Here is a 16,058-nt window from a genome sequence, read left to right as displayed (position 1 = left end):
CCAATGCTCTTTTCCTAGAGGACACTAATACAGGGTGACTTCTGTATAATACTGTTAAGACCGCGGCTATTGTTCAGTGGAGGTGGCATTGTTTCATTGTCTTTCTCACCCTTATCTCTCCTTCCAGCTACTAGGGGTCTATTGTCAATAATGTCATTCTGTCCTCATCCTATATACCAAGGTGGCATTACTGGCAGTTAGATTTGCCTGGTCATAGTGATATTTCTGGAACCTGATCCAGCTAATCTGTTAACTGTTACCACACCAGGAAAGTGTTGCTGACTGGGAGATTTTAAAGAACGAAAGTCAGCCATATTGCTTTTAATGTATTGACCTCTTAATACAAATGAAGTGTGATAATAGTCATAACCCAATAATTTAGGTGTATTGTCTAGCATTTACATTGCCAGAAAGGTAGGAAAAAGGCACTGGTCGAGCAAGTACAACTATACCTAAATGATGTATTCTCAATAATCGGCTGTTATTGCCGGCTGCTGTATATCGGTGAAGGTGAATAAGAACCATTTAAGTGGCTGGGGGCCTGGGGTTACTCCCCCCCCCCCCCCTTAATATCTGGTATATAAGTTTGCTGTGTGTGTATTAAGTTTAGACACTGGAGGGTGGGGGTTACGGTTAGGCTGTGGGGTGGGGACTGAAGGGGGAGATGGTAGGTATACTTACCAAACACTTGTTGATATTCTGGTAATTTGGATGCCGCTGCCAGTATATTGTCTGCACCCTAAACGCTGGTCTCCTGTATGTTTTCCTTTTACTGTCTATACTTCATGTGTTATGTATTATCCCACAAAATCACAAGTTTTAATTCCTAGTTTCCTTCTCCTTCATCATGGGCCTAATTCAGACCTGAGCGCAGGACACATTTGTTCTCAAAATGGATGAAACCATTTTGGGGCAGATGTAACATGTGCAGAGAGAGTTAGATTTGGGTGGGGTGTGTCTTAACTGAAATTTATATTGCATTGTAAAAATAAAGCAGCCAGTATTTACCCTGCACAGAAATAACTCGCTCAAACCATATGGGACCTACGGGATGCAGTTAAAATCCCGGCGGTCGGGATCCCGGCGTTCAGAATACCGACGCCGGAATCCCGACTGCCGAAATCCCGACACATTCTCCCTCCTGGGGTGTCCACGACACCCCTGGAGGGAGAATAAATTAGTGTGCCGAGCGTAGCGAGGCACCGGGCCTGCTGCGTGGCGAGCGCAGCGAGCCCGCAAGGGGGGGCGATCCAAGTCCCCCCCTTGTCGGGATTTTGGCTGTCGGGACTCCGGCGTCGGGATTCTGAACGCCGGGATCCCGACCGCCGGGATTCAATACTGAATCCGGGACCTACACGCATAGCAATTTAGGGACATTTTCTAAGCTTATAAAAATGCTCCAACATCACTACGTGTGTAGGGGCCGTAGTGATGCGTTGCCCCATGCGTCACTATTGGACGATTGAGAATCAGCATGCGTGTTCTTAATTGTCATTACACTGGCGCTGACAGATCGCTGAGCACACATCTCCTTGTGTGTAGGCCCCATAACACTCTGCACATGTTACTTGCTTCACCTGTAGTGAAAAAAATGGCTTTGTCCGTTTTTAGAACAAATTTGCCTGAATTAGGCCTGTGTGTGTTTGTGTGTGTGTGTGTGTGTGTGTATTTCTGTTTGTACTCACACGTGCAACAGTTGGTTAACGTAAGTTTATCACTAGTCCATGTTGGCGTGGTGTACAGGCAGGTTTTGGTTCTGTTGGATATATAATTATTAGTGTGAGTTGGATAATATATATCTTTGTGTTAGGTCAATTTTGCAGAGTTTAAAGAAGGATTTGTTGCCGTGCTGTCATCGACTATTGACATCAGCCTCTCCGATGACGATGAAAGTAGTTATTTAGAGCCAGGTAAGATGTCACATGGTTTTTTTTTTTTGCTTTTTTGAAAATATGTTTTTCTTTAAGTAGAATATCCAGAGTATTGTAAGTATACACAGACCTGATGTGGCAAGCGCCGTGTACTCATACCATAGAAGATATACACAGGGAGGTAAATCACTTTCAGGCTGTTCAAATGAACATAGCCACAGAGAAGATATATTGATTATACAGGTCCTAGTGTGCTTTTTAGGGTAGGACAGCTTTCCCTTCATTCTACAGGGAACCTGTGAGGTTAGAGTAAATCAGGGACTGGGTGCCATGTTACCTTTTATTCCGCACCACAGAGTACCTGGTGTGGTGCGTTCACACTGTGCATATGTTCCGCAAGGTGCAAAAACAATGCTGTCAAATTAGGAAAGCCTTCTTGTTGCCTAAGTAGTGTTTACTGTTGATGGTGGCTATGATGCACATAACTAGAAAGTAATTGAGCCCGTCCACTCCTATGTGTTATGACTGAGTCTCCCTTGTTAATCATAGTTATCCATGCATATACCACCTGGAATTTGGTCTAGAAATTTGAACATATCTGGAGCCTTTGGACTAACCCCAGACAGTGACCCGCCACTAGATGGGTCTTTACGAGAACATAGACTCATAGGCAGTTGATGTTTTAATATTTGTATGTATATACTATATAGTGCTTCATTATCCCTTTCTTGTATATATAATCCAATGTCCAGATATTTCTAGAAATAGAATGGTTGTTTAAAGACTTTTGGAATATAGATTTTTGACCCAGCTATGTGCTAAACAAGTCATTTGTTATGTTGTATAGGGATGAGTGTGAGGGTCTGTCTTTGTTTGGGTGGATTGAATAAAATTAATAAAAATTAAACCTGGGATGTTTCTCTTGACAATCGGGGGTATCATTATATGAAGTATAAAACATTTTATAAAAGTAAACAAAACTAGCGCATGTTCAGTTAAACTTGCCCCTCGAGTCCATGGTATGGATGCCACACTTAGGGTAACTCCGGACTCGCTGATTATATGTTTTATGGGGATGCGCACAAATGTCTGCGTGTCTGGAGCGAGATTGGAGGCTGATCAGGAGGTTGTCTTATATTTTGTGATGCCAATATCTATGAGGAAATGGAAAGCCTAGCAAGCCTTGTTTTTATTGTGTCTACATTCTGTTTTTATTAATTAAGACTTGAGCGTATTTAAAAAAGACATAGCAAATTTGTGTATTTGTCCAGCTACATGAAATTAGCATTTTGAACATTTCTAGAACAAATAATCACAGTAACTACAGTGATGCACTGTACTTTTTAGAACATGAAATAATATGACGAGTGGGCCTCAGTTTGCAGACAAATGGCTTTAGGTTTAAAGAACAATGAACAAAACAATAGTTTTGAGTAGAGATTGGTGAGATGAACGCAGGTGCTCTCCTCCGATCTGATGGTCATGTAATGTGTAGAATCATCTGTGCATTAAGTAATCTCTCACACTTGGGACAACCTTTTCTTGGCTACCTTGAAGTCAAGAGACTGTTTTTTGTTTTGTTTTGTTTTTTTCTCCCTTTTTTCTGATTTTTTTTTGTTTTTGTTTTTTTCAAAATGATTTGTTTCTTCAGTGATCCCAGATGAAGTAAAACCAAAGTTTACAAAAGGTGCCAAGCGATATGGACGGCGTACACAACCTGAACGTGAGGCTGCTGAAAATGAGGCCAACAAATATCTGCAGGAGCAGCATCATGTAAACAGTCAGAGAAAGTGTCCGCTCAGAAGGTCATCCTCGCTGGAGAGTGTGGAGGTGGGGATGATTCATCATAAGAAAATCCTAAACTCTGATTATGTTCAGTAGAAATGGGGTGCTACATGCTGAAAACCATTTGCCTGTGCACCAGTGCTTGTGCATGTCAACCTTTATTGCGGTAACCCCATGATGCAAACTCCTCCTCCGTGATGCCAATTTTTTCAAGATGTGTGATGGTTCAGTTTGGGAATATAGATTGGTAATTTGTAGGGTTTGTGCTAGGCTGTGTCAGTGGGGTGCCTTGCCCTTCCCCATTATTAAAATTGCTAAATTCTTGCTGTCTGCTTAAACAGTCTGCCCTCTTCTGTTCCCAGTGTTCGTGTAGCACTCACAGCCGATGAATAAATGCTGTGAACCCCATTTGCCAATAATAAATATTGGGATGGTTGGTTGCTAGTCGCACCCCTATGCAGTCCACATACCCACAGTTCTGGTCATGTCCTACATGTTATAATTCACAATGCCACGACTTTGGTCACACCCCATGTATTGGCACACCATAAACCCTGGGTGATTTTCAGATTCAGGCCCAGACGTTAATCTAGCACTGGGTTATTCTGTATTCATTTGATGGTCTCCAGAGCAGCGTTTTTGACTTTTGTTTTTAAATATGAAGGCGAGAGATCCGTGAAAATCCCATGCCATGGGATTTTCCTCAGACCCACCACGTGCCTTGCATAACTGCATGCCCCTGATTTCTGCAATGTGGGGGCATGCCCAGCACTCCCCAGCTGGAAGCCCCAGGCTCATCTACATGCACTTTTAAAGATGTCATGTGCGTTCACCCATGATCACCAGCTGTGATCATAGATGTATTTGCCCCTGACTTTCTCTCGCCTCCATTTTGTATTTCCTCACAGTCCATTGTATTACTGTTGATGATCCCTCTGCCAGCCCCCTGCACCGTCCTGTTACCTTCTTTTATGGACACTTCTTCCATGAGCCAAGTCCCTGTTCTTACAGCCACTGCCCTAATGCCCTCTTTATATCTTTAACTATGTTAGGACTTGTACTAAATCATGTGTTCTTGTACATATATTCCCTGTTCTATATTTTTTTTACCTGCAGTGCTTAAAGTGGCCACACCACCCTTCCTGCCTTGCAATGTGAGATGGCTCGCGACATGTCACAGCACTACCACAGGGCAACGCTGGTGCTTGTAGTTGCTCTCTCCCACATAATAGCTGCCGCTTGTTAGCTGGGCGTTCCCTTGCTGCCGGCCCTCCCTTTCCGGAGCAAATGGTTCAGCTCACCGCATATTCGCCCATGCGCAAACCACAAATATTGGCGATGGGGCCAAATTCAGACCCAAATGAACAGATATGAATCGGCCCCTAAATGCAGCATTTGACTTTAATAATTTGGGATTTTAAGGATCCAGTTAATATGAAATAGTACAAAGTGAGTGAACTGTGGTTTCTTGTGTTTGCTTTGGCCTCTGGTTGGTCTGGGAGGTTAACAAACATTCTTAAGCTTACAAAGGATGTTTTTTTTTCTCCTTGAGCCTTTGCCTGGTATATTTTTTTCTTTTCCTTGCGTATTACAATCGCAGATCATTTATACATAAATCTGTCTCATGATCTTTTCTGTAGAGTCTGAAGTCTGAAGAAGAAGCAGAGCTAGCTAAGGAGGCTCAGATTGAAAACTTCGAGGCACAAGGTAATGCTTAATTTAGTAAATACAATACAATTAATTTGCTGCAAAGCTTCGGTTGCAGCTGCCAACAGGAACTTTTAATGTCAACTTCTTAAAGATTTACTCTAATGCTGTGATTGTGTGAGGCATACATTCTTCCAAAATCAGAGCTGTGTAAGAAGCTGCATAAACCAGAACCCTTTGTGTGCCAACCTCTCTGAGAGATGCACAAAATATCCACTAAAAATGCCAGCGTCCCTCACATTTGTTCTATAAATTCAAATAAAAACTGTTGTGTAAACAAAAGATGATATTTCCTGTATAAGGTAACATTACAGGTCATTAGGATGAATACTAATGTTTGCTTGGCAATGTTTACATCAATTTTGTCAAATTCCTTTGGCACTCAAAGGGTTAAGCCATTATCTTGACACCCTCTCTTAGGGCAGCTGAGGACTTGGAACCAAGGGATTTTTGAAAGTCCTAGAAGAATTTCAGATTCTGACATGACTGAAAATCAGGTGCGGGACATCTGGGAGGAGTTGGGCATAGGCCACAATGGATACCTCAATCGTCAGGAGCTTGCCACTGTGTGTACCAACATTGGGCTTGAAGATCTCAGTAAAGAGGTATGAGCCAAGTCATGATATCATGAGGAGAACATTCTAATTCTTTGTTAGAATTGCAATGATTTTTTTTTTAAACCTAAATAAATATCTTACAAATGGATAAAACCATTGATTCAATAACCAATTTATTTGCCACCACATCATGGTTGTATTGTTTTAAAGAAGGTTTAACAACTCCTTCATCTAGATTGTATGCAGAGGAGTGAGACTATGAGCAGAATGGGTTGCAGCTGTGAGGAGCTGGCATCTGCGGAAGACACTGCACCTGCCATAGGGCTCACATAGGAGGCTAAATTCAGCGGAAGACACTGCACCTGCCATAGGGCTCACATAGGAGGCTGTATTCAGCGGAAGACACTGCACCTGCCATAGGGCTCACATAGGAGGCTGTATTCAGCGGAAGATACTGCACCTGCCATAGGGCTCACATAGGAGGCTGTATTCAGCGGAAGACACTGCACCTGCCATAGGGCTCACATAGGAGGCTGTATTCCGCAGAAGACATTGCACCTGCCATAGGGCTCACATAGCAGGTTGTATTCAGCAGAAGACACTGCACCTGCCATAGGGTTCACATAGGAGGCTGTATTCAGCAGAAGACACTGCACCTGCCATAGGGCTGCTACAGGTTTCATTGATTCAACGGACAGTGGTGTCTAAAGACAAGCCAAGCGGTACTTCAGCATTTGTACATTAGGGATTTAGTGTCTCTGTCTGCACTGCCAGGTGCCTGGACCTGAGTAGTTAGCTTATTTGGTACCGTCGGTGGCTGTCAGTGTACTTGCCACTATCCTGTTGCCCAAAACTGCCACCGATCCAGACCCTAGACTTGGGGTGCTCCTAACCATGTCAAATACCCATGGCATTTCCCTTGGTTACCTATACCTAGGGCCAGCTCTGTGTGCTGAAAGTATTGTACAATAGAGATGTAGACTGAATCTCTTAGCAAATTGGGGCAGGAAAACTGTGTATACGCATCAGTAAATACATTACCTGCAGGAAATTACTGCAGCATATTGGATACCCCCCTTGGTTGCAAACCAGTGGAAGCATACAAAACTAGAGACTGTTGATGGAGAAAATGCACAATGCTTGGTACTTTGTTCAGGGAGAGCTATAACCTCTGTAGTCGGTTGACAATCGTGTACTTTGTTATTGTAGGAACTTGATGATTTGTTCAATAAGCTGGACCGAGATGGAGATGGCAGAGTAAGTTTCCAGGAGTTCCAAGTTGGTTTGTTTAGCCACGCACCTTTCCCTGTTTCCTCCACACCACTACGGCAAAGGCGGCCATGGATGTTCCAGGTGGGTGAATAAATCTCTGCAAAAGTTTATAGAAAAAACAGTAATAAGATTACAGCTTGGAATGTATTAAATTTTCTTAGCTAGATTGTTATTCTAAACTAGTAAGCCTGCTCGAAGCAAAAGCTTAAGGTGCCCATACACTGCCTGCGACGTCTCGCAGCAGTGTACGGACACCCGATGGACTGCAAGCCGCCGGGACCTTCCGGCGGCAGGGACACATGCGATCCGTTGTGATGGATCGCATGCGTCACTGCTTAGTGCCTGTCCCAGAACGGGTGGTCGGACGGCCAGCCGGTCCGACCACCTAGTCGGGTCCGATGCGGACATGTCAGGGAGAGGCGATTTGGTCCGATTTTAACGGGCCGATTGGTCGCAATAGGCCGAAATCGGACCGAATCGCCTTGATGTATGCCCAGCTTTAGAAAGCTAGTCTGCTACCTTGTGATTGCCTCTGTGTTTCTGTATGTGCGATTACCTGTGTTTCTGTATGTGTGAAACAGAAAGAAATGTGTGAAACAGAAAGAGGCCTTTGCATAATGTCTGTCAGGTTTTTGACACAGAAAAAGTCGAATTAGGTGTTAACCACAAAACTGCAGCTAACAGAATTTACCCCAGTATCACTTTATTTCCACTGGGTTATGGTATATTAGATCTACAATGTCTAGGTTAACAGTCATATGGTCAACCACTATTTGTCGACAGGCTCAAAAGGTAGACATGGAAAAAGTCTGCATGAGTTTTTCATGTTTTTTTTTGGTGTCTATGTCAACATAGGTCAGCATGGACACCATCTAATGCTGCTTTCCCACTGCCTACACGGGTAATGACCCGTTTTTTTTAAACGGGTCTTTAAACGGGTAAGAGCCATAAAGACTCTTTCCCACTGCAGCTTTTAAACGGTAAATTACCGTTTAAAAGCTGTTTTTGTCACATTCACACTTACCCGTTTAAAAACCCGTTTAAGCAGTGTAAAGATAGGGGGGGGGGGGAGAATTGAAAAAAAAAAAAACCGGCGTGGGGTCCCCCCCACTGCCGTAACCAGCACCAGGCTGAAAGAGCCGGGGCTGGTAATAAAAAATCAGGAAACCCGACAAATAGGGGTTCCCTGATTTTTTACAACCAGCTCCAGGTCCGGGGCTGGTTCCCAAAATACGGGGGACAAAATGACTAGGGGTCCCCCGTATTTTAAGAACCAGCCCCAGGCACAACCAGCCAGCAGGGTAATGCCACAGCCGGGGGACACTTATTATATAAGTTCCTGCGGCCAAAGCATTAACCCTACCGACCAGTCAGCCTGGCCAGGGGCCCTGGGGGAGTGGGGACCCCCCCAATAAAGGGGTCCCCCCCCTCCAGGACTTACCTGACCAGGCTGAAGCCTGGTGCTGTCCTCGATGCCCCTGGGCGGTGGGCATCGAGCTGATGGTATGGTGTAAAAAATAGAATAAAACCCATTGTCTTTTACTGGTGAACTATGAGTCCCAGCAAGCCTCCCCCGCAAGCTGGGACTTGGAGAACCACAAGTCCCAGCCTGCGGGGCATTAAAGGGCCCGCTGGGTCTTGTAGTTCCACAGTAAAAGAAAGAGTTAAATAAACACACTGACACACGTGAAAAATAAAAGTTTAATACATACATAACACATACATACTGATACTTACCTATCTTGAGCCCGTAGGTAGCCCTGGTCCTGATGTCCTGGTCCGTGTCGGCGTCTGTATCCATGTCGGCATCCCTGTCGGCGACGGCGTCGGCGGTCCGGAGTCCGAAGAAATCCATTTGGGAAGCTGTGGAAGGAAACTATACTCACCTGTCCCAGCGCGACGTAGTCCAGGTAAGGTCTTTGCAAAAAAAACAAACCGAACACCCGAACCAAGCGGACAGCTGAGACGCACGGTGTTTGTTTACATCGTGCGGCTCCGCCTCCCGAATGCCGCTATTGGCCGCCTTGCGGCCTAGCGGCCAATCAGGAGCCGCTAGGCCGCAAGGTGAACAATAGCGGCATTCGGGGGCGGAGCCGCACGATGTAAACACACCGTGCGTCTCTCAGCTGTCCGCTTGGTTCGGGTGTTCGGTTTTTTTTTTTTTGCAAAGACCTTACCTGGACTACGTCGCGCTGGGACAGGTGAGTATGGTTTCCTTCCACAGCTTCCCAAATGGATTTCTTCGGACTCCGGACCGCCGACGCCGTCGCCGACAGGGATGCCGACATGGATACAGACGCCGACACGGATCAGGACCAGGGCTACCTACGGGCTCAAGATAGGTAAGTATCAGTATGTATGTGTTATGTATGTATTAAACTTTTATTTTTCACGTGTGTCAGTGTGTTTATTTAACTCTTTCTTTTACTGTGGAACTACAAGACCCAGCGGGCCCTTTAATGCCCCGCAGGCTGGGACTTGTGGTTCTCCAAGTCCCAGCTTGCGGGGGAGGCTTGCTGGGACTCATAGTTCACCAGTAAAAGACAATGGTTTTTATTCTATTTTTTACACCATACCATCAGCTCGATGCCCACCGCCCAGGGGCATCGAGGACAGCACCAGGCTTCAGCCTGGTCAGGTAAGTCCTGGAGGGGGGGGACCCCTTTATTGGGGGGGGTCCCCACTCCCCCAGGGCCCCTGGCCAGGCTGACTGGTCGGTAGGGTTAATGCTTTGGCCGCGGGAACTTATATCATAAGTGTCCCCCGACTGTGGCATTACCCTGCTGGCTGGTTGTGCCTGGGGCTGGTTCTTAAAATACGGGGGACCCCTAGTCATTTTGTCCCCCGTATTTTGGGAACCAGCCCCGGACCTGGAGCCTGGGGCTGGTTGTAAAAAATCAGGGAACCCCTATTTGTCGGGTTTCCTGATTTTTTTAATACCAGCCCCGGCTCCTTCAGCCTGGTGCTGGTTACGGCAGTGGGGGGGGACCCCATGCCGTTTTTTTTTTTAACGGGTAAAGGGCTACCCCTTTCCCACTGCCGAAAAAACGGCTCCTACACGTTAAAAACACTGCTTTTTACACGGGTAACAAAAACCGGTATTTGTTACCCGTGTAAAGCAACCTGGAGCTTTCCCACTGCAGCTCTAGCCGTTTAAAAAGGCTAAAAAAACGGCATTTACACGTGTAAAGCCTGCAGTGGGAAAGGGGTATTAGTGTACCTTGCATTTCCACTGTGGTCCACATCAGTACAGGTCGAGTATCCCGTATCCGAATATCCGTTATCCGAATTATTCCGAAAACCAGACATTCCAGAAAGTGAAAAAAAAAAATTTTTTTTTTTGCTAAAAACTCACTGGGGACATTTGTAACAGCATCACTGGGGACATGATATGTAACTGGCACTATATATGTGCAAGACAATGATTGCTTGGCATTCAAATTCAGTGCTGAGATAGTACACACATTTTGTTTCACGTTTTGAAACCTTGTTTTTTGAACAAATAAAATATATTTGTGTGTATTTTATGTGGTAATAAAATATATTTGTGTGTATATTATGTGTTTATACAGCATAAATGCAAGATACTTCAAAATACATCATTGAAATATAAAAATATTCCGAAATACGGAATAATCCGTTATCCAAAATTCTCCTGGTCCCGAGCATTTTGGATAAGGGATACTCAACCTGTACAGATTTGCAGGAACTATGAGTCATTTATAATGTTTTACGGGGTATGGGCCATTGGTTTTACCCAATGTAGATTGATATACATTGGGTCAACACCCTTAGGTGGACAGGCCATAGGTCGAAACCTATAAAAGGTCGACATGGACTATAGGTCGACGGGGACTTTAGGTTGACATGAAAAAGGTTGATATTGGTTTTTTTGTCTGTGTGGACTGAAGTCGACATGGACACCGTATAAGTGTACCATGTCCTTGCGCATGGCTCGCTCTGCATGCCATGTTTCAGGCTTGGTGCCTTGATACACTCGGCACACTATTTTATTCTTCCTCCACGCCCTAGTGGATGGTAGGGTATGAAAAACAGCCTTTTTTTCCTGGCTTTGAAAAACCATGTCAACGTTTTTCGTGTTGACCTTTTGTCATGTAGACATATAGCCCATGTCGGCCTATTATAGTTGTCGACCGAATATAGCTCTCCCCAATGACCGCAGATATGTGATCTCATTGTAATGTTTCACTGCAGTTTGCAGAAGAGAACAGCAATAAGACAGCCACCACTTCTCTTCTGTCTGGCTATGGACCCTTCCATCTCTTCTCCAGCATCGATGATGGGTCGGGTTTTGGGAACCCAGAGCAGATTATGATCATCTGGGAGGAGCAAGGCATTGAAGACTGTAGAGAGATATTAATGGTAAGAAGTCAGTTCTGCTTATTTGAAAGGATCAGGTGCTAGCATATATAAATGATTACTAAACTATGTGTTTTGATTTAAAAAACCTCTTTGTTATATGCATTATCACCCATTTAGGGTCATTTATGATTATACCCACCCTGTTCTTCTTAGCACGCTGTTAAACCTAAATAAAGTTCCTGTGTGTGTGTACGTTGGTGCTAGGAATATTTCTGTTCTCCATACACTAGCAGAGTTGGCAGAACAATAGAAAAACTCATCACTGTGAACTCTAACTCCTGAAGAAGTGACACAAATAGCTTCCTGGGCGCTGTCATCTATGCTGTATAATACCCTCTTTATACCATCATTTATAACCTGGGTTGTTGCCATGGCCCTGTTCCAGGTTCGTTGTGAAATGGTCTACCTGAGTTATTACCCGGTAGTAGGATAAAATTATAGTTTGGTCATAGGCTGTCCACTACTGCATTTTAAACTATTTCCATAGACTTTTTTTTACCATGAAGAGATTGAGATCTGCTACTGTAATGTATGGGGGCCCCCACATGCTGCTTTCTCTATTGGAGCATTAAATTATGTAGATAGATTGGATGGTCTTTTACAAAATATTTTAATGAAATCAACTGAAAAAATGAATAAAATGTGAATTGATTGTCCCGGAGAGTCCATTTCTAGAAGTACTCCTAAATAATAAAGGGAATGTATGTAGGAAGAGATATACCACCCTGGAATCGGTAATGGCAACATACGCTTATGTCCATGTGGTCTGCCTAAGGCTGGTATAGGTAACCGTGTATCCACCGGAGATGCTTTGCGGGAGTAATTACAGACGCGTTTCGCTATGCTAGGTAGCTTTACCCACCTTTAATAAAGCTACCTAGCTGCTTGGACACCCACCGTTACACAGAATTCCAGATTGTAGTCCGAACCAACCCCTTGGGACTTGCATCATTTGGGGTCCATGGCATCGGCCACCTATCTACCCTTGGACATTTACGTTTACCGTGGAACAGGCAACACCATCACTCCGTCTGCATAATTACTCCTGCAAAGTATCTCCAGTGGATACACAGTTACTCATACCAGCCTTGGGCCGACCACGTGGACATAAGCGGACGTTACCATTACCAATTCCAGGGTGATAAATATCTTCCTACATACATTCCCTTTGTTATTTAGGGGTACTTATAGGGACGGACAATCAATTAATCTGTGGGTGTTCACATTTTATTCCTTTTTATATTGCTTTTTATCTAATGTTGATTTCACTAAAATATTTTGTAAAAGACATCCAATCCATCTACATAATTTTATATTTATTAATCTTTCTCATTTATTGTGTGCGCTGCTTATCTTTTTTTTTTTTCTTCTACTTTTATGTATTTATGGGGCTATCTACCCCAGCTTTTAGCGGCTGCAGGAGACACAACCTATATATAGCGCCCCCAGTTCTCTCCCTTTCCAGGGCCAGTCCTAATTATTTAAATCTCTGGTGGCTCAGCTGCTCATTAGCAGCGGCCGGCGAGAAGCTCCTCAGTGTACAATCAGTGTTGCGGGATAGTGTTGGGTAGTGTCTGGTTGAGTGATTTTCCAAATGGCGGTTCTATAAAATAATCATGTGACCTTTTACCCCCCCCCCCTCTCATATAATGTTGTGGATGCTTGACTAGTTTGCTAGCAGCATTTGCAGGGCTGTAGTGTCACACCAAATATTGATTTGATTTAGATTTCCCTTCTGTCCCTTCTGTCCATTCACTTTGCGTTTTGTTAAATGATGAACATAAACTATTACCTTTTATTTTTTTTTGTAACTTACTTTTCAGCGTGTTTTCTACAACTGCATAGAACTTGCTCCGTAGTGTATTCTGTGCTCTACATTTATTTTCATTCATTGGTATGCAGTTAATACAATGTTGGGACACTTCACATTTTAATATGATCAAGGGGCTGATTCAGTATCGCTCGTAGCGATCCGAATTATGCCCCAGCTCCGATGGTTGGGGTTTGCGCATGTGCAAACCCCGACAGCGAATGGCTTTGGTGACTTACACACCAGGCCGTTCACTGCGGGGAGGGAGGGCCGGGGGCGGACAAAGGACCAGACCAGGGGAATGCCCGGCATCCCCATAAAAATGCTGCGCATTCCCCTGGTAATGCAGGCTGGCCGATGCTTGCCGGGGGTGGGCGACTGACGTCACAGGACATCAGCCGCCCGGTACTTGTTTCCTAGCACGGCGCCCACTATGCCATTTGCGTAGTGGGCTATTCAGGGTAGTGAAATCGCATCGCATGCCATTATTGTATGCCTGCGATGCGATTATTTTTTTTAATGGGCTAAGTCAGTGAATACATTAAAAAGATAGGATGCGATAAAAAAAAATCGCATCTGATCGCATCGCATGCCATACAATAATGGCATGCGATGTTTTATTGCATCCTATCTTTTTAATGGTCGCATGCAATTAGGGTTTAATGCACCCCCCCCCCCCCCCCCCACTATCCACGCCACCCTGAAGCGTGGCGAGCAGTGGCGGAACGCGTCCTCCGACTTTTTCATTACTCTATCCACATCAGTGTGCCCAAAGCGTGGCAAGCGGACGCGGAATCCATGTAAAGTATTCCGCGTCCCCTCGCGGGGCTCGGGGACTCGCTGCGCTCGCCACACTATATAAAATCAACTCCACGCTGACGTGGATAGTGGGGTAATGAAAAAGTCGGATGACGCGTTTCCCCCGCCGCTCGCCACGCTTTGGTGTGGGGGGGTGCGTTAAACCTATTTTTGGGACATACAATCATATTATTGTATACCTCATGTCATGGCATCGCACACCCTATAAAATCGTATGCGATTATGCGGGACATGCGATGCGATGCCATGCGATATACTGGGTTACAATGGCCAAAGAAAAAAAGACATTTTTAAAAAAAATCCCATCACATGCGATTTCCGTACGGCGCCGTGCTAGGAAACAAGTACCAGCCGCCCACCTAGTCTTCGTTCTAGCGCTCGTAAATAAGTCAGTTCAGACCATTGAATGATTTCTCCTGCTAGTGGCTGCATGCGAGGGGATGTGTCCTCGTACACATCCCCTCGCATGTTACCGAGGGGATTTGGCTGTGGGGGGTGTTCAGACAGGTGGTTTTAAGCTGCTCGCTAAGCTGCTTAGCGAGTGGTACTGAATTACCCCCCTAGGGCGAGATGTATCAAATGGAAAATGCGGTAAAACCCCGGTTTTACCGCATTTTCCAATGTATCAAAAATGATACCGCATTGAAGGGTATCGCCACCTTTGGGTGGCGATACCCTATAGAAGCCTATGGGCTTCTTTTCGCCAACTGCCACGTCGCCGCAACCCCGCCGCCTCGCCGACCCTCCCTCTCCCCCTCCCTTGGGCTTACCTTCTTGCAGGTCCTCCTGGACCCCGGAAGGTAAGCCCTTCCTCCCCCTATCAACGCAGCCGGACGTCCTTCCGGCTGCAGGGGGGAGGAGGAAGCGCCGGGGACAGCCTGCTTTGCTGTCCCCGGCGTGAAAGCAGCAGAAGCCGGCTGGGAGGTGACGGAGACCCCCAGCAGACCACAGTACAGGTATCGCGGGGGGCCTCCATCACCGCATCGCGATGCCAGCCGCATATGTTAGCACATATGCGGCAGCATCGCGGCGGGGGTGGGGGGGCGCGAAGGGCGGCGATGCATTTTAATACATCCCGCCCTGAATCTGTATAAGGATAGTGTCTTTTTTTTTCTTACTTGTACACTCCACCTGTATGCTGTTTTGAAGTCAATGTCCAAGGCACAATGTTAAATAAATTAAACTATATTATTCTTCTCTTTAGAGCCTGGATTTTAATGTGGAAGAACAAGTGAACCTCATGGAGCTCACCACTGCTTTAGACAATGAGATAATTGTAACAAAAAACAGAATGCACCTTGCGGCATTGACCTCTTATAAGAATGAACTGCATCACCAGCAGTAAGTTCCCCTTTTATAAGCCTCCTGGCCCAGATATGGAGCTATTTACAAACTTGCATACATCTTACACTGTGAAATTACCGCTCCAAGTCCATGATGGGCTGTTTGTGGGGCGTTGGGATGTGATGTTGCAGAAATTGCTGTCCTCCCAAATGCCAAGGTCAGAAGTGCAGTGGGCTGGGGAAGCAGTGCTTAAGGTGGGCAAATGGAGCTTCTGAGGGATGGGTTCCTCCTACTGACACACTATAGTGCTATATCCAATCAGATGTGAAAATATCGTGCTATTTAATAACTGGCCTTTTATGGGGTGGAGGAGGCAAAAAGGGCTATATCCAGCTTTCGGGCTATATTTGGGGTGGGTATACTGGATACTGCATAAGGATCTGCGTTTGGCTAAGGCCAGGTATGATTCCGTGCTTGGCAAACAGTGACATTTATTTAATTGTATTTTCAAAGTAAGCAAACACTTTTAGGAACATATTATTTACTGAACAGTTTTAGGTCCCTCCATGT

At 45.2% G+C, this 16,058-nt stretch overlaps 1 protein-coding gene across 5 annotated transcripts in view; it reads left to right on the top strand.

The window, feature by feature from the left end:
- NINL (ninein like) overlaps nucleotides 1–16,058 on the top strand; it is a 118,356-nt gene that overhangs the window by 55,370 nt on the left and 46,928 nt on the right. For all 5 annotated transcript variants that reach the window (XM_083175975.1, XM_083175976.1, XM_083175977.1 and 2 more), the window contains 7 exons: nucleotides 1,811–1,910; nucleotides 3,523–3,701; nucleotides 5,297–5,363; nucleotides 5,784–5,968; nucleotides 7,130–7,273; nucleotides 11,408–11,575; nucleotides 15,409–15,545. In XM_083175975.1, coding sequence (XP_083032101.1) covers nucleotides 1,811–1,910; nucleotides 3,523–3,701; nucleotides 5,297–5,363; nucleotides 5,784–5,968; nucleotides 7,130–7,273; nucleotides 11,408–11,575; nucleotides 15,409–15,545 — 980 coding nt within the window. The remainder of the gene's footprint in view (nucleotides 1–1,810; nucleotides 1,911–3,522; nucleotides 3,702–5,296; nucleotides 5,364–5,783; nucleotides 5,969–7,129; nucleotides 7,274–11,407; nucleotides 11,576–15,408; nucleotides 15,546–16,058) is intronic.

Source organism: Crinia signifera, chromosome 3 (genome assembly GCF_055691185.1).
Source record: "Crinia signifera chromosome 3, ASM5569118v1, whole genome shotgun sequence".
Classification (NCBI taxonomy): Eukaryota; Metazoa; Chordata; class Amphibia; order Anura; family Myobatrachidae; genus Crinia; species Crinia signifera.
The sequence above is the reverse complement of the archived record's forward strand: the minus strand, read 5'-3'. Positions and strand labels throughout refer to the sequence as shown.